The sequence below is a fragment of the Vigna radiata genome, chromosome 4, assembly GCF_000741045.1.
Source record: "Vigna radiata var. radiata cultivar VC1973A chromosome 4, Vradiata_ver6, whole genome shotgun sequence".
In the NCBI taxonomy this organism is placed as follows: domain Eukaryota; kingdom Viridiplantae; phylum Streptophyta; class Magnoliopsida; order Fabales; family Fabaceae; genus Vigna; species Vigna radiata.
The window spans coordinates 12413522-12434791 of NC_028354.1; the positions used below are offsets into that span (position 1 = coordinate 12413522).

At 32.6% G+C, this 21270-nt stretch overlaps 2 protein-coding genes across 2 annotated transcripts; one reads left to right on the forward strand and one right to left on the reverse strand.

Moving 5' to 3' along the window:
• Positions 1-12555: 12555 nt before the first annotated feature.
• LOC106758985 (non-specific lipid-transfer protein 1-like) lies at positions 12556-13359 on the reverse strand. Its single transcript, XM_014641999.2, has 2 exons — positions 12966-13359; positions 12556-12794 (listed from the first exon to the last, which is right to left on the reverse strand). The coding sequence occupies exons 1-2, from the start codon at positions 13301-13303 to the stop codon at positions 12782-12784; spliced, it is 351 nt and encodes a 116-aa protein (XP_014497485.1). The 5' UTR covers positions 13304-13359; the 3' UTR covers positions 12556-12781.
• A 2777-nt stretch (positions 13360-16136) lies between these two features.
• On the forward strand, positions 16137-16928 carry LOC106758969 (non-specific lipid-transfer protein 1-like). Its single transcript, XM_014641984.2, has 2 exons — positions 16137-16552; positions 16685-16928. Exons 1-2 carry the CDS (start codon positions 16215-16217, stop codon positions 16695-16697), a joined length of 351 nt encoding a protein of 116 aa, XP_014497470.1. The 5' UTR covers positions 16137-16214; the 3' UTR covers positions 16698-16928.
• Positions 16929-21270: the final 4342 nt, after the last annotated feature.

Genomic DNA, 21270 nt, shown 5'->3' on the forward strand with positions numbered 1-21270 from the left:
GCTTGCATTATTTCAAACAACGGACAATGATGGCTGACCTTTGTTATTCTAGAGGATGAACACGATGAAGATGGTTGTCGTGAAGGGGATATGACAAGTTTAGGATTTTGCGTTTTTGAACAATGGGTGGACAACAGGTGGGGTTTTGATTTGTTTTGGGGATTTGTTTCAAGTGACAAACATGGTTGTTGTGTGCATGGATCTGGTGGCTTCTTGATGCGAAAAAGATGCAATGACGAATTCACGATCTAGCATATCTATGTTGGGTACATGAAGCTGAGATTGTTTGTGGTTGTGATTTCAGATTTGTATTGGTGATGGAGGGTGAACGGCGTGATGGTTTGCGACGGAAGGTATAATGGTTTGGTGATTTGGGTCGTGCGACATTGACATTATTGTAGTTTACAGGTGTAGTGTTGTGCATGGTGGAGTGATGAGTTGATATTTTATTTATTTCACTTAGTTTATTGTGCTAGAATTAATCAGGGAATTGTGCTTAATTGTCCGATATTTTCCCGTTTTTCTTAATTATGCTTAATTTGATCGAAAATTCTAATTTTAATTAATTTGAATATTTTGAGCTAATTATTTGCATTTTTAATTGTAGGGAAAATTTTGGAGATATATTTTGGAGCATTGGGATGGAGACAAAATAAATTCAAGACTCTTCGATTAGACATTTTAAATTTTAGTTATATTGTAATTTAATTGTTTAAACTTTTTTTGGACAAACTTTTGCACATTGGGCCATTGTTAAAAATTATGAGGAGCCCAAAATTGTAGGACACTTGGCACATGACCTAGGTTTTTTTAGGGTGGACCCCATCCTCTCATTTTTCAGAATAGCTCACGGCATTTTGTGAGCAACTGTTACTTAATTGGCAATTTTTTTTTTGCTGGGAACGTTTTTGGAGTTTTCTTGAAAGGATGTGGATTTTATTTGATTTTGGATGAAGGAGACTTTAGCTTTTCCAGCCGGCACTTACATTTGGAATTTTTTTTCTTCACTGGAACGTTATTTTTCTTTTGGAAACCTTGCAATGTTGCTGACCGGTTTATGCATTGATTTCATTTTAGAAAAGAAAAAAAAAACATTTTCAATTTGCTTTGGGTAGCTCTCGTGTCTGCTGCAAGGGTGTAGCATTCTTTAGCTTTTGATTAAATGAAAAGTAGAATAGGTTGGAGTCTAGGGGTGATGGGACGTGTTGTAGCTGAATATTGGGTAATTTATTTTTCTTTATTTCCTTAAGAGTGAAGAAGAGATTAGGTAGGATTAGGTGATGGTGTACGGTGGTTGGTTTTGAGATGAATTTTCATTCACTGCTTGAAGGAATGTGTTGCTAGCCGTGATGTTCAGCAAGTTTATTCTTTTAATTTTGGTTTTCAATTTGAAAGATGCACAAGGTTGTAGTTGTCTTGTCAATAGAAAATAGCCATTTGGCTGCCACGGTGATTTACTTACTGCAAGATCTACATCTTATTATAATTAATTTCTCTTAGAAAGAATTGGAGATAGGTGGCGCTGTTTCTTTTTCTTTACTGGTGGACATCACTTTCTCTGCATTAGTGACGCTAAATTCCTTTTAATCATTGCATGTTGATTTACTTTGCTGGAAGGTGGAGAGCATTTAAAGCATAATTCTTTTCAATTGAAGAATGAGTGTCTCGTCAACTACATCAATTGAAGAAGGGGGACCACTCTTTTGCATTGCCTTTTATTTTCATTCATTGGCATGGTAGAAGGACAATGATACTTTGACAACTCTTTTTTAACAACTTTTTGACAACAGGATACGTGTCATCATTTTATTGGTATGTTTGAATTTATCTTTAAAAAAATATTTGAAACGAACAATCATAAACTGCCATGTATGCGTTATCAAAAAGTTGTCAACAAAGAGTTGTTAAAGAGACTTTTTCCATGGTAGAAATAGCGCTGCAACATATGTTCAGGGAGAAAATAATTTATTCAATTCTCTTTTGGGAGTGCATGTGATTTTTAGTGAAGAAAAGAAATTGATTTTCTTTCTTTTGGAAGCTATGGTCAAGGCTAATTGGTTTATTTTCATCATCAATTCTCTTGCTTTTATAAAGAGTGTACGTTGAGTTCAAGGGGAATATGGTTACAGACATTTGCTTTTACTTGTGTTTAGATATTTGTTTGTTGTAGTGTTAGGTTTAGTATTTTCTTTTACTTTAATGGTGTCTAATTTGTTCAGTCGTGATAATTTAATTCTGATGTTAGCTTAAATTAGTCAGGTTGGTTGTTAATAAAGTTACTTTGCTTCCTTGAGACTTTTGAACTTTAATTGTCATACTGCTACTTTGATTCTGCTCAATATTTAATCTGTTGTCTGTCTGCGATTAGGTATACGCTTAGTTGCCTAACCGGTGTCAATTCTTCGCTTAGTTGATTAGACTGTATGGTGGATGACTGATTAAATTTGTGCATTGCATTTACTTAGTCTGTAATTTTGAAGACCGAAGTAGCCTTCGCTTAGTTGGGTGATTCGTGTCGGATTTGGATTAGAGTAGTGTGTACTTGTCGTTGATCTGGGATAGGAAGCACAATAATTGAGTTAATAACCAACCATTTTCATTCTGCATTTGATTCCATTTTTACATTTGTGTTTGCAATTCCGTTTTTACATTTCTGTTGCATCCGTGTTTTAATTTAGTTTATCCACATTCACAATCCTTTCACAAACCCCCCACTACGTGTTAGACCTAATTCCTGAACCACATTTGGTCCTTGAGAGACGACCTAGGAGTCACTTCCTAGTCTATACTGCATTCTTTTATGCTCATTAAATTTTGCATGGGGTGCGACATCCATAATGGAGCTAGGGTTTCTATTGGATGGTGAGAGATTGAAGGTGGTGGTCATGTAACAGCATCACATTAGTTAGATTCATGAGTGGAGGATTGCCACATGACAACATATTGAAGGATATGCTTTTATGAGTGGTGGGACGGGTGAGAATAGGGAAATAGGAAGGTGTAATAGTAAAAGTTAATTTTGTGGCCCAATTTATGATAAAGGGAGTGTATAAGTTAAAACTAAGGATGTATAACATAATTTTTCCGGAATTTGCTAATTTTGGCGTTCTTATGAAGGTTGAACCAATTTGGTTTCCCATTTTTAATAAACTAAATTTAACTACAGCTACATCAACAAACATTAGAATATTCAAAAATAATTTATGCAATTAAAAATTACTTTTTAAGATATTTTTATTCCACAAACTTAATAAATCCAATTATTACAAATCTTATTTAAATCAATATTTTACACACAAAACTTCAATTAAAATTTTGAAATTAAACATAAAATGAGGATATAAATATGTATCACATGCTATGGAAACTAAATGTACTTTCATCATTAAAGCACTTCACTTGGAAAATGATGCATACCAAGATAGTCACAAAAGATAATTTGTTTCATAGAGGGAGTGGTCGTAGGCACTAGGACACATATTATGTGTGAAATAACTGAGAAATAGGATGTTGTATATTCTTCAAATGTATTATAACAAAGAAAGTACTGGATATCAGTAGTAATTGGGTTGGAATTAGCATAGTACAACCCATACAACATTTCCAACAATTTGGATTACAACTTGTTGGCTGCAAAACCAACGACAAGTGCACCGGTCACAACGTAGCAAGTGATAAATATCGTTCTCTCCTAAGGGACTTGTGCAACACATGACAACTCTTCCTTTTATAACTCTGTTAGACATAAAAGTGCACAAAAAACACAAGAAACTCTTTTTGGTATTTTATCAAATAGTTGGTGTGCAAGGAATTTCACATAGTGTATTTATGTTAAGACTAGAATTCATCCATTTAGTTCTCATGCATTCACAAACATCTCAATTCCATCCAATAGGTGTTCAATTTGAATTTTAGGTTCAAATCATATTTCTCAATACATCAAGAACCATTTTTCATGCATGGGAGATCAATCCAAAGCAAGCATTAAGCATAGAAATTGAACAATAACATGAATTGGAAAAGCGTATATCATTAACATCACAAAATACATAACAATTCCATGTTTTACAACTAATCTCAACAAATAGGAAAATCCCTTCATGGTGGAGAACTTAGGGTTCTACAAAATTGAAGAGATAGGGAAGAAATTGGAACCAAAGAGAAGATGCACACCCATGTTTATATAACCCATTTTGCCAACTTAGCATCGTCACCGCTCAAGCGGTAGCCTAACGACAGTCCAGCGGCAGCTTCCAGAGAGCAAACCGCTTAAGCGGTATCCCAACGATAACATTCCAGTGAGCAGAGCGCTGAAGCCGTAGCCTAGCAGTAGCCCAATGGCAACAATTTTGACAACATTCTAAAATTCAAGTTCTTGTGCGATTTCAAATCCGTCTAACATGGGTATTTGTTTCAAATTGATCTTTTATTGTCCCAAAACATGTTCCCTTGAGTTCTTGCTTGTTTTCCTCCACTAGAATTGCTTCATATTCATTTACTTCACACACTCAAACAAAGAGATTAGAGGTAAAAACAAGCATATACTACCTAAAACACAATAAAAGTAGAAAACACATTAAACTTGAGGATTAAATAAGGTAAAAGCTATGAAGGAGTTGATTTATTCACAAAATATACGTACAAAAACACGTAAAATCAATCGTTATCACTCCCCCACACTTAAAACCTTGTTTGTCCTCAAACAAAAGGTAGCTTGGCCAAGAAAAATATCTACTCAACAACGGTCAAATAACAAGGAAGCAAGTTCACACAATCAAATCGGGTAACATTCATGAATGTTCTTCTTTCATAACCAATCCAATGAAAATGTGTGTAACGTTTTAAATCCTTAGATATGGTGCTCACAATGCAAATATTACAAGAATAAATGTACATGCTTTTTGAGATATTAACAATCATGGTAAATATGTTTTCATTGATCAACCAAAGGAACCAATCCTCACTAGAAAAAGTATTTTCACTCAAGCACACTAGTGTATAAGGGTGTGTCATTCTCTCATCTACCTCTAGTAGCACACAATTTGACTTTGCTTTTCATTTCAAGAACCAAGAATTATCAAAGCATACAAACACAACAAGGACTTTATTTAATGTTGGGACAAGGCAAAGAAGGAAATTGGAGTATCTAGATAGTATGAATTATCATGTAGAGCAATCACATCAATTTCATAATCTTATCATTCTACTCTCTTTTACTTGAAAAATAGAACAACCAAACACCAACTTGCAGTCACCCTATTCATATCTTTTCTTTTTCTTTTTCTTTTTCTATTTGTTTTTCTTTTATAGATGACATATATACAAGAATGCATCACATCAATCAACACCGATTCGCAATTGTTACTCATGTTCCTCTTCTAAAAATAACTTCCCCCACACTTGAGTCACACTACTGACCATGAACTTAACTTTTCCTATTAAGGTGAGATGGTCAATCATATTCATAAGGCATGAGGTTTCAAAAGTGAAGGTAAGTTTCTTTTAATGCTCAAAGGATTGCACAAGGGTTCTAATCTTTGAAACACAATTGGCTATTTTGGGTATATGATGCAAAGAAGGAAAGAAAGACGACCTTGTTTCAATGTAAGCATGCAAATGAATATCAAGTAGCAATGAAACTCAAGAAAAGTTAATTGTAACCAAGAGAGGTAGCACTCGTAGATAAAAACTCTGAGGCACAAAATCTTACCCGGTTAAGTTCTTTGGTTTCCTATGGTTGTCATACACCATGCCACAATCATTAACCACAATAAAAACAATAACAACACTCTCAATATACCTACATGAGAACAACCACAAGCATAAGCTTTCACTAAATCACAACAAATTCTCAATGTATTCAAAAACCAATTTATGAGCAAACACAAATGGTTCTCCTCAAGTTCATGCAAAACTCACTCAAAGTCACATAACCAATGCATCATATTTGTCAGACCAGCCAAGTCACACTTATTATTAGCAAGCAAGAAAATAAAATAGAAGGGAAAGAAAAAGCAAAATCTTTTTGGGCGGACCAACTTGCTCCTCAAATTCCTCAGCTCCTTGTGTATTCTTTTTCATCAACGTTCATACCTATTACTTGCAAGAACACCAAGAAACTCGAACAAACACGTTAGTCCAATTTTTATAAAAACCAAGATTTGGGAATTAAGATTGAAAACATAAAGATAAAAAATAAAAATAACATATAGAAAAGTGAAATAGAAAAATGAAAATCACAAACAAACAAATAAGGAAAAGAAGAAACAAAAATTTGCAGAACATGAGCACACCAACCAAACAACAATTCCAATATGCAGAATGATTGAAATGGATTTCCTAAATAACCTCACTCAGATCCCTCTTGTTGCAAGATCACTTAGTATTCTCCTAAGGTAATGAATACTACTTTCCTTGTTCTTTAAGGTAAAAACACTCATATCCCTCTTGTTGCACTTATCTAAGTTTGACACACCTTACCCAACCCCTTGGCCTAAGAATGTATCAAAACTTCCAATAAGAACCAAAATAGTGAGGGCCAAACTCACAATCCCATCCTTGGCGACTTGCAATATTTGGGTTGATTTAGCTAGTTCGGCTGTTGAAATCCCATCCCTAGGATCTTCCAACTAGATCATGCTCTAAAGTGTATCCCGAAACAAGCTTTAAGCACAAACCAAACCAGTGGAAAGTATAAACATTTGTAGGCAAACTGCATAAAAGAAACACAAACAAGACAAACATACAATTGACAAAGAATTCCACTTTCCCTGTTTTCTAAAATTAGAACACTCAGATCCCTCTTGTTGTGCCTACATAAGTATGATAAACCCTCACCCAATGCCTAGGTGTAAGAAGTTAATCAAACTTGCCTTAAGTTCCAAAATAGTGAATCCAAACACACAACCCCATCCCTAGTGATTTGCACATCTGGTTTGATTTAGCTAGTTCCGCTACTGAAATCTCATCCCTAAGAACTTTCAATAACTACATCAAGCTCAAAGGCATACCCCGAGACAGGCTTTAAGTTCAAACTAAATCAATGGAAAATCTTAAAAACTAAAGCCAACTGCAGAAAAAACAACATTCAAAGACAAAACAAATAACAAAGTCTGAAAGAGCCATAAATGCCCAAATTGCCTTGTGTTGGAACACAAGTCCCCGACAACGGCGCCAAAAACTTGTTGGCTGCAAAACCAACGACAAATGCACCGGTCATAGCATAGAAAGTGATAAATATCGTTATCTCCCAAGGGACTTGTGCAACACATGACAACTTTTCCTTTTATAACTCAATTAGACATAAGAGTGCACAAAAAAGACAAGAAACTCTTTTTGGTATTTTATCAAACAGTTGGTATGCAAGAAATTTGACATTGTGTATTTACAATTTGCTAAGACTAGAATTCATCCATTTCATTCTCATGCATTCACAAACATCTTAAATCCATCCAATATGTGTTCAATTTCAATTCTAGGTTCAAATCATATTTCTCAATACATCAAGAACCATAATTCATGCATGGGTGATCAATTAAAGCAAGCATTAGGCATAAAAATTGAACAATAACATGAATTAGAAAAGCATAAATCATTAACATAAAAAAATACATAAGAATTCCATGTTTTACAACTAATCTCAACAAATAGGAAAAACCCTCCATGGTGGAAAACTTAGGGTTCTACAAAATTGAAGAGATAGGGAAGAAATTGGAACCAAAGAGAAGATGTACAACCGTTCCCAAGGTTATTGGCAGCTGCTCCATGCTCCATTTGCACCTCCCCTTCACATCTCCATTTCCAATTTGTGACCCATATTCTTCCTCAACCCAAAAGGGGCAAAATCACCATTGATGAAGCTTGAAGACCCAAGGAGGAGTGGGAGAGCTTCCCAACACCCCCAAACAGCCTCCAAGGGCCTCTCCTAGTCTCTCTAGGTGAAGAATGCGGTGTAGGAGGAGAAGAATGCCCAAAAATTTGTGAGGCCCATGTTTAAATAACTCATTTTGCCAAATCAACATTGTCACCGCTCAAGCGGTAGCCCAACAACAGCATTCTAGGGAGCAAACTGCTTAAGCGGTATCCCAATGGCAGCATTCCAGAGAGCACACTGCTCAAGGGGCAACCTAGCGGTAACATTCCAGTGAGCAAAGCGCTCAAGCCGTAGCCCAACGGTAGCAGTTTTGACAACATTCGAAAATTCAAGTTCTTGTGCGATTTCAAATGCGTCCAACATGGGTATTTGCTTCAAATTGATCTTTTGTTGTCCCAAAACATGTTCCCTTAAGTTCTTGCTTGTTTTCCTCCACTAGAATTGCTTCCTATTCATTTATTTCACACACTCAAAAAAAGAGATTAGAGGTAAAAACAAACATATACTAACTAAAACACAATAAAACTAGAAAGCAGACTAAACTTGAGGATAAAACAAGGTAAAAGCTACGAAGGAGTTGATTTATTCACAAAATATACATACAAAAACACGTAAAATCAACCATGATCACAACTACTGATAAACAAACAAAATATGATTTGAATATGTGTTTGGGCAACCATGGATTCGAACATATGGAAGCAAAGAAACAAAATCCTTTTTGAGTTAGACATGGGGGAATTTTCTGTTTAGCTCAAGTAAATGCTTGGCATTTGTAAAAAAATAAAATTCCATAAACAAAAAATTCATATTCAAAATGGTGCTTGTTGATAGGGGGAGCAATATGAACCCAAATCCCTGTATGATATGGTTTTGTTTTAGATGATGACAACACATTGATGATGACAACATATTGAACACATTGATGATGACAATACATTGATGATATTAATGATACATATGTTTGATATATCTTGTTGTTTGATAATGCAAATACATATGTTTTCAAGATTGCAATATATACTGATTGAATTGATTGATTTGCATACTTGTTGTGGTTATACATGTAACTTCATCTATTGTACACATTTTCATAATTCAATATTGTTAGATCACTTGCACAATGCATTATCTGGATGAAGTAATTGATTACAATGATTGTGTAATTAATTAAGTTCATCAGATAGCCTATGCTTGAATTTTGACAAGCAATAAGTTTTAATCGATTACAATATGTGTATAATCGATTAAAACTTGTGCCTTTGCTAGTAATCATTTGCAATGTGCTGTGATGAGTTTTTGAAGTGAAAAGTTTTCAAAATTTGTATAAGTGTAGTACTTAACCGATTACACTGTTTATGTAATCAGTTAAGTTTAGTATATTTTGAAAACAGTTTTGAAGCAAAGTTTTAACTATCATAACGGTCATATTTTCATATGTTTTGACTTGCTTGATGTGTGAAATAAATTACATTAAACACTTAATCAGTTAAGTCTGTTTGAATGTAATTAAGTGTAATACTAGTAGTTATCTAACTGATTACATTATTTTAGTAATCGATAAAATGCATCTATCATGTGTAACTCTATATATTGACGCATGCCACCTTGCAATAAAGACTTTTGATCATTTTATTCTTCCATATCTGATATCTGTTAGAGGAGAAATGAATTGCAAGTGCACCTAAGTCTCCAAGAATCAAAACTCAAAGAATTGGAAGAACTTGAAGGATTCTTGAGGGAAATTTGTGAACATCATTGGTTGATCATTCTACTACACGACTAAGGTGTTTTCTACATTGGTCAGAAACTCGTTTATACAATCTTGAATTTTGTTTTCCTTTACGTGCGAGACAGGAAGAAGAACTTTTGCAGGTTTTGAGGGGAGTCTCAAAGGGTTGCTGTAGTAAAGAAGTGTTGTTTCTTTTGTAGGTTTTGTCTTTCTATATTTAATTGTTGAGTTAGAGAGGTGTTGAGAGAGAGAGAGAGAGAGAAAAAGAGAGAAGTATATTATATAGACAAAAGTAAAAAAAAATAAGAAAACTTGTAAGTCTCACCAAATTGGTTTAAACAACAAGTGTGAATTTTCAATATGTGAATAGGAGCCATAGGCTTATATGTATATGAGGTATAACTTTTAGTGTCAACTACATGCTAGGGGTAGATAACTCTTAGCAAGAGAGATGTAGGTTCAAAGACAAGTTCAGGGACGAGAAATAGTTACAAAGGCTGAAATTAAATGGATCAAATACCAGTTAGAGGTTGTAGGACTATATATAAGACATGACATAAAAGAGATAATATGTTCTTTTGTCTATAATAAAGGGACCTTGGACTAAAGTGATAAACATATGTTTTTTATTTTATGTTTTAGATATATGTTAAACATATTTTTAGTTGTCATTTCACATTTTCTTATATTTGTAAAAGGATTGGAGTACTCTATAATGCTTTCCATATTTAAGTAATTCTTAATTTCTAATAAAATAAGAGTTAAATATGTTTTTAGTCTGTAAACTTTTATACAAAATTGAAATTTGTTCATATCCAAAATATATTTGATCTTCAAACTTTAAAAATAATCGATATTTATAATCCAATTGCATTAATATATTTTGATATGTTAAATACTCTTTTCAAAAATCTCATTTTCTTTAACAAATTTTATACAAGAATTATTGTAATATTTAGATCAATTCATACTTTATATGATTGTACCAGTTTTTAAATATCCTTCACTTCTATTTTTCATTAAGTACTATTAGTACAATTTCATATCATCTATCTTAATGAGCATTTTGTGAACAGATCCCAGATGTTCTTTAGCTTATGTTGGTGTTTTTAAGTATTTTTCATTAGCTTATCTTCTTTGAGGTGCTGAATATAGTTATGAGACAAGAAATTTGTTAAATACTAACTTTTAATACATTATTTTACTATTGTAATTGATGGGAAAAATTCAGTCATATTTTAATTCATCCATTTGGCTGGAAATGGCTGCATTTAGTTGCATTAGTTTCTCTTTTGCTATTTTCATCATTTATTTCTGTTGGTATGTATATGATTTTAGTTGTGTTGGACGGAAGGGACTTTTTAATAATTTGCTCTTCAATTATAAATTTCTTCCATTAATCTCTAGTTACTAATTATTCCTAATTACCTTATTTGTCATCGTTTACCTCTCTTTATATTGAAAGTTATTTGTTGTTAAATATTTTTACTTTTTCTACCAATTTAGTCACTAAAAATAATTTTAATTTAATCAAAAATTTCGTCTATTAATTACCAAATACTAGTTGTTATCTATTTAAATTTTATCTGTGACCGAATTAGTGATATATATTTTTTTAAAGTTTAAAATTTTCCTGATGTATTAGCGTTTGAAAAATTAGTTGTAATCTGCAACTGAATTAACAACATTTATTTTAGTTTAAAAAATTTCTTACTCACCAGTGATTCAATTAGCAATCAATTTCTTCTTTTATAGTTAAACTTTTTTACCCATTAATGAGCGAAAAATTAGTCACTATTTATATTTATATTTATTTTTATTTTTATTTTTGGAACTGAATAGGTGATAATAATTATCAACACTTTTCAGTCGTTAAATAGTCTTCTATATTTTGAAATGACCAAATATTTGAAACTGATTTTCCATCGAAAAAGTCACTATACATTTTTTTTTTTATTTCTGCAACTGAATTGGCAACTATAATTATTAAAACTTTTGTCGTTAAATTAGTCTTTTATATTTGGGGATGACAAATTTTTAGTGACTAATTAAATTTTGATGGCCATTTAATGAATGAACTTAAAATTTGTCGTTAATTATTTTTCAACTAAAGTTTTCGCTATCATGTCTTTTTCTTGTAATTTTGATCGTTAAAGATCTTAAGGACTGATTTAAACTTTTTGGCAACCAAACATGGTAGCGACCATTTGTAGGTGATTCGAAGGTAAAAAACATTAAGTTGGATGCATAGTAAAAACAATGAATCAGATGAGTCGGATATTTATTCTTACCATATCAAGAAATTCATCTTCATTAAAAAAAATAATTAACACAATGAAATATCGGGAAAAGTAATTACGATTTTCACATATTTGCCATTCAAATTTTAAGATTTTATACATATTTTTGCATATTCAGCGAAGGGTAGTTTGGAATTGTATTTAGAATTTTGTTCACCATTAGATAAAATTAATTTATGGACGACAAATTTAGAAGGGATGGTTCTTCCTTTTCAAAGGTTGAATTATTAATTGAAAGTTGTAAGAAGGGAAAAAGTATTCATATGAATATATCTATTTTAAGAAAAGTTGATTTTTTTGGTTATATAGCATTTTGATTTTCTTTGGGTGGAATATTTATGTTAAGAACTCTTTTGTAGCTATTAAAACTATTTTATAGTTCTTATTTTTTATAATGACTTTTTATTTTATTTAAATGACTTGCATTTTTCTTCATTATGTTGAGGAGTTTTTTATATTAAAAATTACGTGTCTCTTGTACTCTTATTTTTTTTTCATTTTTTTATTATGTTCTTTTTTTTCTATCTAGAAACATTTTTATTATGTCTCTTGTACCTCATTATGATTTATTTATTTAAAACATCATCAATATATATTGTTCTAAGATAAGACGTGTCATATAATAAGGGAAGAAAGATTTCTACAAGTAGCTTTTTTTTTTTTTTTTTTTTTTATTGCTGATAAAACATAACCATCGATTACACCGAGGAAAAAAAAAAAAGACTAGAAAGTGTGATGAAAGACATAAAAATAGAAACAACAGGGTCGAGAATCTCACACACTCATTCACATTCTCTTATTTTCGTAATAAGGTTTACACTGATGCCTCCTCGCTATAGATCCCATGGCAGAAATAAGAGAAGCTAACCAATCTTTTCAGAACCTGATGCTGCACCATTACAAAAGCAAAGCCATCAACTTAAAAATAAAAAATCTACAGAAGTTATAAATATCATCAGAACTCAAAATTATAGAATTGAACAACATAAAGTATGGAACTGTAAAATCATACAACGTTGGCTTTAGTTTTTGTAGAAACAAGAAGAGCAGAAGAACATACTTTTCACAGTTGGTGGAGCGGCTGATCTTGTAAGGAACGCTGACACCGCAGCGAGTGGGGAGTGCCTGAGCGTAATCATCGTTGATGCCGAAGTTATTAGCATCTTGCTTAAGACAGTTGCAGACGGTTTGTTTTTCAGAGGTTGTTCCAGCAGCTCCCAGAACGCTCCGAACTCCTCCACAGCACGCCGCTGAAACCTCTCCACCATTGGTCAGGTAAGATAGGCACGGTGACATGTCTGTTGTCACTTCGTTGCATGAAATGCCCTGTACCATAATCGGTGCACCCACCACAGCCATGCACATCACAACCATGCATGCAACCTTCAAGCTCGTCATACTCTCTCAATTTAACTAATTCGTAGACTAAAGGAAAAGATGCCACTGCAATGTGCGTATGCTGTTGTGTTGTAGTGTGGTTGTGTTTTTATAGACGTTTTGAGACTGAATTTTCAATTTTAAATTGAGTCCAAAATACATAAATATAACTGTATTTTTAGGCTAATATTTAAGTATTTGTAGATAGTTTTTTCATGAATTAATTGAAATTCATGGGGATTTATTGTGATGGGTGTGTGGTTAAAGAGTTTGGTGTTACGTGAGTTCCTTATGCTCTGTTGGAATAGAGTTGGCCACTTTATTGCGCAGCTGCTTTGTTCTTGAAAATGATTTAAAAAATTTGGAGTTTTTCTCCTTCTTGGAACCATTTGTTCCCTTTAATGGGTCTCAGTACAGGCTAAAATTTCTTCACTGAATATAGTATTCCATTATTTTTCTTAAAATACCTTAAACCTTATAAAAGACTTCTAACAAAATATAAAAACAAAACAAATCAAATAATACCTAAAGTGAAATATTTGTTGATAGTTTCACTTTGAGATAAATATCAACATTATTGTAGTTAAATATATATATATATATATATATATATATATATATATATTGCTAATTTCAATAAAATATTTACATTATTGTAAATATCACTTCTAGAAAATATTTACATATCCAATTCACTGGTCTAAAAATTGGACAAAGAAAATGTCAAAACCTTTGAAATGCGTCTATCTGCTTCCTAATGTTGCACCCACACCACACCTCTTACTATCTATTTTTCATGCATGAAAACTCATTTCTCTCGAAAAAAAGGAATGGTTATCACACTTACCCATTTACATACTTTTAGAATTTAAATTCTTAAAATTATTTTTTATATATGTTTCTAAAATTTAAATTCTAAAAATCAAGTCTTTGTATTGTTCTGGAATTTAAATTCCGAAACCAAACTTGTTTATAATATAAAAATTGAAAAAGGGATTAAAGATGTGAATAAAAAACATATTAATATAATAAAAAATAAAGTAAACATTTTGCCCCTAATTTGTCACTTTCACACTCTCGCTTTCTCTTGTTAGTATCGAACCGATAATGAATGTTCTTTCACAACGCCCCCCACACCTTGAAACCACATTGTGCAATAATAGGTTTCCTTAATAGTATTGGTGTCATCAATTGGCTCGTTACGTCTAGTTAACATATAGATACACTTTAGTAACGTTAATAATACATTTTATAATTATGAGTAATGTAAAATCTGTATGCATTTATATATTAACTCGCTAGGATAGGCTTTCATCATGTATCTGATATCATATTAGAAAATAAGTTTAAATCTAATTTATTTTTACAAAATTGACGTAAGGTGAGGTTTGCACCTCACTTATATATTATGATTTGACTTTTATCTCTAGTCTATGTGAGACTTTCAACAACATGTTTCTTTTTTGATGAATTGAGGTTAAGTGGGAGAATTATATAACAAAGCATTAATGAAATTCACTACAAGAATTTCAACATATAGTAGATTTTTATTTTGGAAAAAGTTTCTTTTAACAATTCAATTTTGATAACTTTTTAACAATGCATACGTGTTAGTTTGTGATTGGTCTGTTTCAAATATTTTTTTAAAATAAATTCTAACAGACCAATAAGACGGTGACACGTGTCCTGTTGTTAAAAAAAAGTTGTTATAATATCAACTTCCTTTTATTTTTATTTTTTGATATTAAAGACAAATGTTGGGTAATCCACACTATGTAATATTTAAAAAAGAAAAAAAAAATCGATGCTTATTCTGTCTCATCGTTCTTGCTTTGCTCACCTTGTTTCTCCCGAGGACTTAGATCCTATGTCCTTTCAAAGCTCCATAAAGACCAAAACTACAACTCCTAACTTACAAAAAGTTTCTAACATTTTAACAAAACAAATTATTAAATTGGAAAAATTCTCTTTAACAACTCTTTTTTTGACAACTTTTTGACAACGCATATGTGGCAGTCTATGATTCGTCCGTTTCAAATATTTCTTTAAACATAAATTTAAACAAACCAGTAAAATAATGACACGTGTCCTGTTGTCAAAAAGTTGTTAAAAAAAAATTGTCAAAATATCATTGTCCTATTAAATTCTCAGGAAATCTTATTTTTTTTTAATGGAAGATTCGAATTATAAATATTATTAAAAAAATTGGTATTATTGATTGTCAAAATTTGTCAATAACATTTAAAATGTATCGATAAATTAAAATTATTGATGATATACCAATGATAAAAAATTTGTTGGTGAAATGTTCATTAATAAATTTTAGCAACAAATTAGCATGTTCATTAAAAATAACTAATGATAAAAAGATTTGTCGATAAGTAATGACAATAAAAAAAAACTATCTATAATTATTAACAAAACTTATTAATCAAAAAATCTGTCTACAAAAGAACTTAACCCAACTTTACCAAAAACACGCAACATAGGCTATAATCATAAGGAAAATGTAACCTATAAAAATGTGATGCATTTTTTAAATTAGTAATATAGATTATGATTTATATAAATTGTAACATATCATTTTCAAGAACAAGCCGTGCAATAAAGTGGCCAACTCAATAACAACAGAGCATAAGGAACTCACGTATCAAGTGGTTGCATGTTAAGTAACACCAAACTCTTTAACCACACACCCACAACAATGAATTCCCATGAATTTCAATAAATTCATGAAAAACTATCTACAAATACTTAAATATTAGCCTAAAAATACAGTTACATTCATATATCTTGGACTCAAATTTAAATTGAAAATTCAGTCTCAAAGCATCTATAAAAACACAACCACACTACAACACAACAGCATACACACAGTGACATCTTTTCTTTTAGTTTACGAACTAGTTAAGTTGAGAGATATAATATCAGTATGGCCAGCTTGAAGGTTGCATGCATGGTTGTGATGTGCATGGCTGTGGTGGGTGCACCGATTATGGTACAGGGCATTTCATGCAACGAAGTGACAACAGACATGTCACCGTGCCTATCTTACCTGAAAAATGGTGGAGAGGTTCCAGAAGCGTGTTGTGGAGGAGTTAGGAGCGTTCTGGGAGCTGCCGGAACAACCTCTGAAAAACAAACCGTCTGCAACTGTCTAAAGCAAGATGCTAATAACTTCGGCATCAACGATGATTACGCTCAGGCACTCCCCACTCGCTGCGGTGTCAGCGTTCCTTACAAGATCAGCCGCTCCACCAACTGTGAAAAGTATGTTCTTCTGCTCTTCTTGTTTCTACAAAAACTAAAACTAAAACGTTGTATGATTTTACAGTTCCATACTTTATGGTGTTCAATTCTATAATTTTGAGTTCTGATGGCTTTGTTTTTGTAATGGTGCAGCATCAGGTTCTGAAAGGATTGGTTAGCTTCTCTTATTTCTGCCATGGGATCTATAGCGAGGAGGCATCAGTGTAAACCTTATTACGAAAATAAGAGAATGTGAATGAGTGTGTGTGATTCTCGACCCTGTTGTTTTATTTCTATGTCTTTCATCAGACTGTCTAGTGTTTTTTTTTCCTGTGTGATTGAAGTTTATGTTTTATCAGCAATAAAAATTTAAAAAAACTAACACCTACTTGTGCCACTTTAATTTGATCCAATGGTAAAAAAATTCTAATTACCATTCCGAATATATTGAATATGCAACGGTAGATATGTAAAATTTGCTCTCTGATGGATATGAGAAAATCACAATTACTTTTTCCTCTATCAATCAAGTCATGTTTTCTTTTGGGCTAGACTTCTTCATTATCTTCTTATAAAATTTCTTTTAAGTAGAATTCTTTTAAGTAGAGTTGATAACCTCTAACTAAATTCATTCTCATCATATACAACATACATCGCTTTTACTACGCATTCAATTTGTTTTTTCTTTTGTAAATAAATGGGTGTATACAATACAATGCATAAATAGAATGATTTTTTTTATAAATGGGTTATTTACGTGTGTATATAAATAAACTCATTTTTAATTATTTATAAAGTTTCATCTCCAGGATTTTTATTTTAAAAATAATATGAAAAGGAAATTAAAATTAAAAATTAATATTTATTTTAATATTAATGCCGCCATGAGAGGCACTAATGCCGCCAATGGTCCATTCCCCACAAACAAGGACCCTCCTTCTTCCTTTTACGTTTTGCATGTTTTTGTTTCCTCGGGATGAAAGTGGTTATGGTGATGCAGAGAGAGGGGACGGTTTGCTTACGGTTGTTGTGGTTGGTTTGCGATGCGGTGGAGAGAGAAGGATAAAGAGGTGAGAGCTGTAGGGAGGTTGACTATGGTCTCGTCTGAATTATGAGATCTCATAACATTTGTAAGGAGATCCTACACACATGTACATGTAAATCTTCACATTTAATAAAATATTATCCGTTTTGGGTGAAGTCCTAATAGATTTGTTTTAACAAAACACTTCTTATTCATTAATAGATATTATATATATATATATATATATATATATATATATATAAATTCATGTTTATTTTTTATTTTATTCGATTTATGACTTTGTTTGTATCTAACAAGAGCAACGTGTGGTGCATATGGAGTGTTTGGTGCATGAAGGAACTAGGAGATGGAAGTCCTATGCACATTGATCTCTCTTAGAAAGGTGATAGTGAAAGATTAATTTTGGATTTTTATTATAATTTAAATAAAGGGTAAATGAAGTTATAAAGTTTTAGGTTTAATACATCATTTGATCCCTACTTTTATGGGTTTGGTTCAAAATGATCTTATCTTTTAAAAAAGTTCACTAAGGTCCCATATTTCGTTAAAAAATGTTCATTTTGGTCCTTTTCGCTGATACCGTTAAAAATCTAACGGTGCAAATGCCATGGTAGCCAAACTTGGATGAGTTGTAAAGTTTTATAAATATGTGGCACATTTGAAGATTGCACTGTGTAAATATTTTAAAAAAATTAAAATGACTCTGCATACCCAAACCTACCTCACTGCCATGGCACCGTGCGTTCTTCCTCCCTTGTTGTCGCCATCGTTGAGGATACCCAGCTAGTGGCTCCACCGTGCCTTCGGGTCTCGCCAGATTCCCTCCAGTACCCACGAGGATCGGTGCGGTTCCTCACCGATCACCGTCCGACAATGGTGGCAACAGCGTAATGAATTCGTTGAGTTATTTAATGAATATTCTCACTTCAAAGGTCTACAACGTAACAATTGAGTTCCCATATGCAATTAGCGTCAAAGCTTTATGGAAAACTCAAGTTAAGGTTTAGCCTAAAAGACATGATTTGCAACCCATAAGTTCCCACCACCTTTGTTTCATCTGGTTAATATCAATTTTTGATTTTAATGTGCAATGGGTGCTTAAATGCTTCATTACCTACCTAATATTGTTAAAAAAAGTTAGATTTTTAACTTCCGAAAATTCTTGGGCTAAGGCCATCAGAAAAAAAGTCTAGAAAATTTCTAAAATAGAGATAAACTTTGGAAAGACAGTAACTCTTATAATATTAATGTTACAAATATGGCTTCTTAGTTCTTACTGTATTTATAATGACCAAACCCAAATCCTTCTTCCATCATACACCTTCAAACCTTTGATTCTTCTTCTCTTTCTGTGGTATGGGTTCCTGCATGGCCATCATGATTCTTTTTCTGTTGTTTCCCTTGGCAGCCAAAGGGGATAATAATATTACTGATTCTTTCCTTGGTGCATAACTCATCTCTCTCTTATCTTATTCTGTTTTATCTATTCATCTAATGCATGAAAACTGCAAGGCTACATAAGGATATGAAATATCGCAGATAAGGTTTGTGAAGAAGTGGAATGTGGGAAAGGAAGTTGCGTTGTGAACACAAGTTACCCATTAAACTTCATTTGTGAATGCGAATCTGGCTGGACGAGAACTCAAGATGAAGATGATGATAAATTTGCCACTAGCTTTCTTCCATGTGTCATTCCCTAATGTAATGTTTTTCTCTGTTACTTTGAGTAATTTAAAATGAATCCTCAGAAAAAATTACAAATTTTTGTTATTATATAAATAACGCTTAAAAACCAGTTTAATGAAACTCAGTTCAATGTTCTCCAGGTAGCTTGAACTATGGTTGTCAACCAGCACCACCACCAATTCCAGAGAAGAGTTTTCCACACAATTTATCGCTTTCAATCACTAATAGAAAAATACCTTTTTATAACTACCTATATTATAACGTATATAAATTATTCATTATAATAAAGACATATTATAACGTAATTTTAAAAATCAGTTATAATAAAAAGTGCGGTGGCAAATTTTTAAATAAGTTAAAAATGTATTATAACGGAGTTTGATAAATCGATTATAATATGTCATCCTCTTAGTCTCGTCCCTCTCACTCGCATTTCTGGAAAGAGAATTTTCATTTCTCCCATCAGAGAGCCTCAGACTCATTTCTCTCCATTTCGGTTTCCTGGCGTCTTCCTTCTCAAGAGAGATCTCCTCGTCACACGCCGTTCATCATCACGGTAAGCCTTCTTCACTTATAGAATCATCTCCATTTCCTCTATCCTTCATTTTCCACCGAATCATTCATAGATCTAAACCCTCCGTTGGGGTTTTTTTCTCCTTTTCACCATTTCCTTTCGATTCTTCGATTCCACCGATTAAAACCTTGTTTTCACCAGAAACCTTTTCCACCGATTCAACTTTGATTTACACCGATCAATCGGTCCAGAATAGGTTTCTTTCTTCTTCTAGGGTTTCTATCATGTTTAATCCTCTATTTATTGTTCTTCTTCAAGGTCCAGAATAGATTTACACCGATCAATTCTGCTCCTTTCAGTGTCGTATCTTTTGATGGAACTTAACAGGATTGGCGAACTCAAGGTACCATTATTGCAGGCTCCGGAGGTAATACCATGTTGTGGTATGTTTCTATTGTTTATAGTCGAAAATAGATTTTATTTTGACTGGGAATTATGCCTAAATCATCCTCTATGAAACTTTTGGCAATTGGCAGGTTTGGATGACCCATCTTTCAGAAAATGAGAGAAACCTTCTAATGATTTTTCTTCCCAGGGGCTTTGAGCCACATCAAGTTGTGGAAGATTTGCTTGCTGGGATTAACTTTAACTCTGGAAACCATTTGACGAAATAACAAGATCTCTTTCTTATTTTTTTTTCTTTAAATACATTATGTGCTCACTCTGCTATATTTTACAGTTTATATCATAAGTATATCCTATATGTGACAATTTCTTTAAATTTCAATGAATCAGTGGATTTGTTGTTGAGGTAATGTGTCATTTAGTTTTATTATTGGCCTTTGGGTTCACTTTACCAGCATTACAGATTGCATATTTCAGCTATGAATTCCATTTGGTGCTTACTTTATATTCAATCTAGCGTTTATTATATCTCACAGCACACTGACCAATTTTCTTGGGTCTCCTTTTTTCCACACACAAATTTCTCATTTGCAACTTGAAAGGATTTTATTTGGTTGAAATTTTGTCTTGTTCTTCACAGCTCCAATTCTTTATTTTTCTTTAATCATATTCGTTATAGCAATCTCATCAAGAGTTATGCAAAATTATATAGCAATCTCATCAAGATCCCCATTATTTATTTATTTTTTTGGAGAAAAATATCATTAAGACATGGTAAGCTATATATCTAATCTGCTAATTGATAATGACTTATTTTGCTATGATTTTAGTAGTGAATTGAGAGAAAATGTCAACTCTTTCTGAGCTTTATACCTTCTTTATGCCTCAATTTGTTAAGTTTCTGAGTAGCTACATCTTTAGTTGAATTCATTTAAATTGCTTCACTAATCCCCACTTTTTGGTTGTTTGATCATGTACATGAAGCTTGATGGCCAAACCGACGAATGGAAGAACCACAGAAGCAAGAATGAATGTAAAAGAGGAAATATTGAGCAAAGATTGTTGCTGCCGTTGGGGTGCAGCTAGGGT

Excerpts from the sequence above, each read along its gene's own strand:
- LOC106758985 (XM_014641999.2), bottom strand. The coding sequence starts at position 13,303 with ATGACGAGCTTGAAGGTTGCATGCATGGTTGTGATGTGCATGGCTGTG.
- LOC106758969 (XM_014641984.2), top strand. The coding sequence starts at position 16,215 with ATGGCCAGCTTGAAGGTTGCATGCATGGTTGTGATGTGCATGGCTGTG.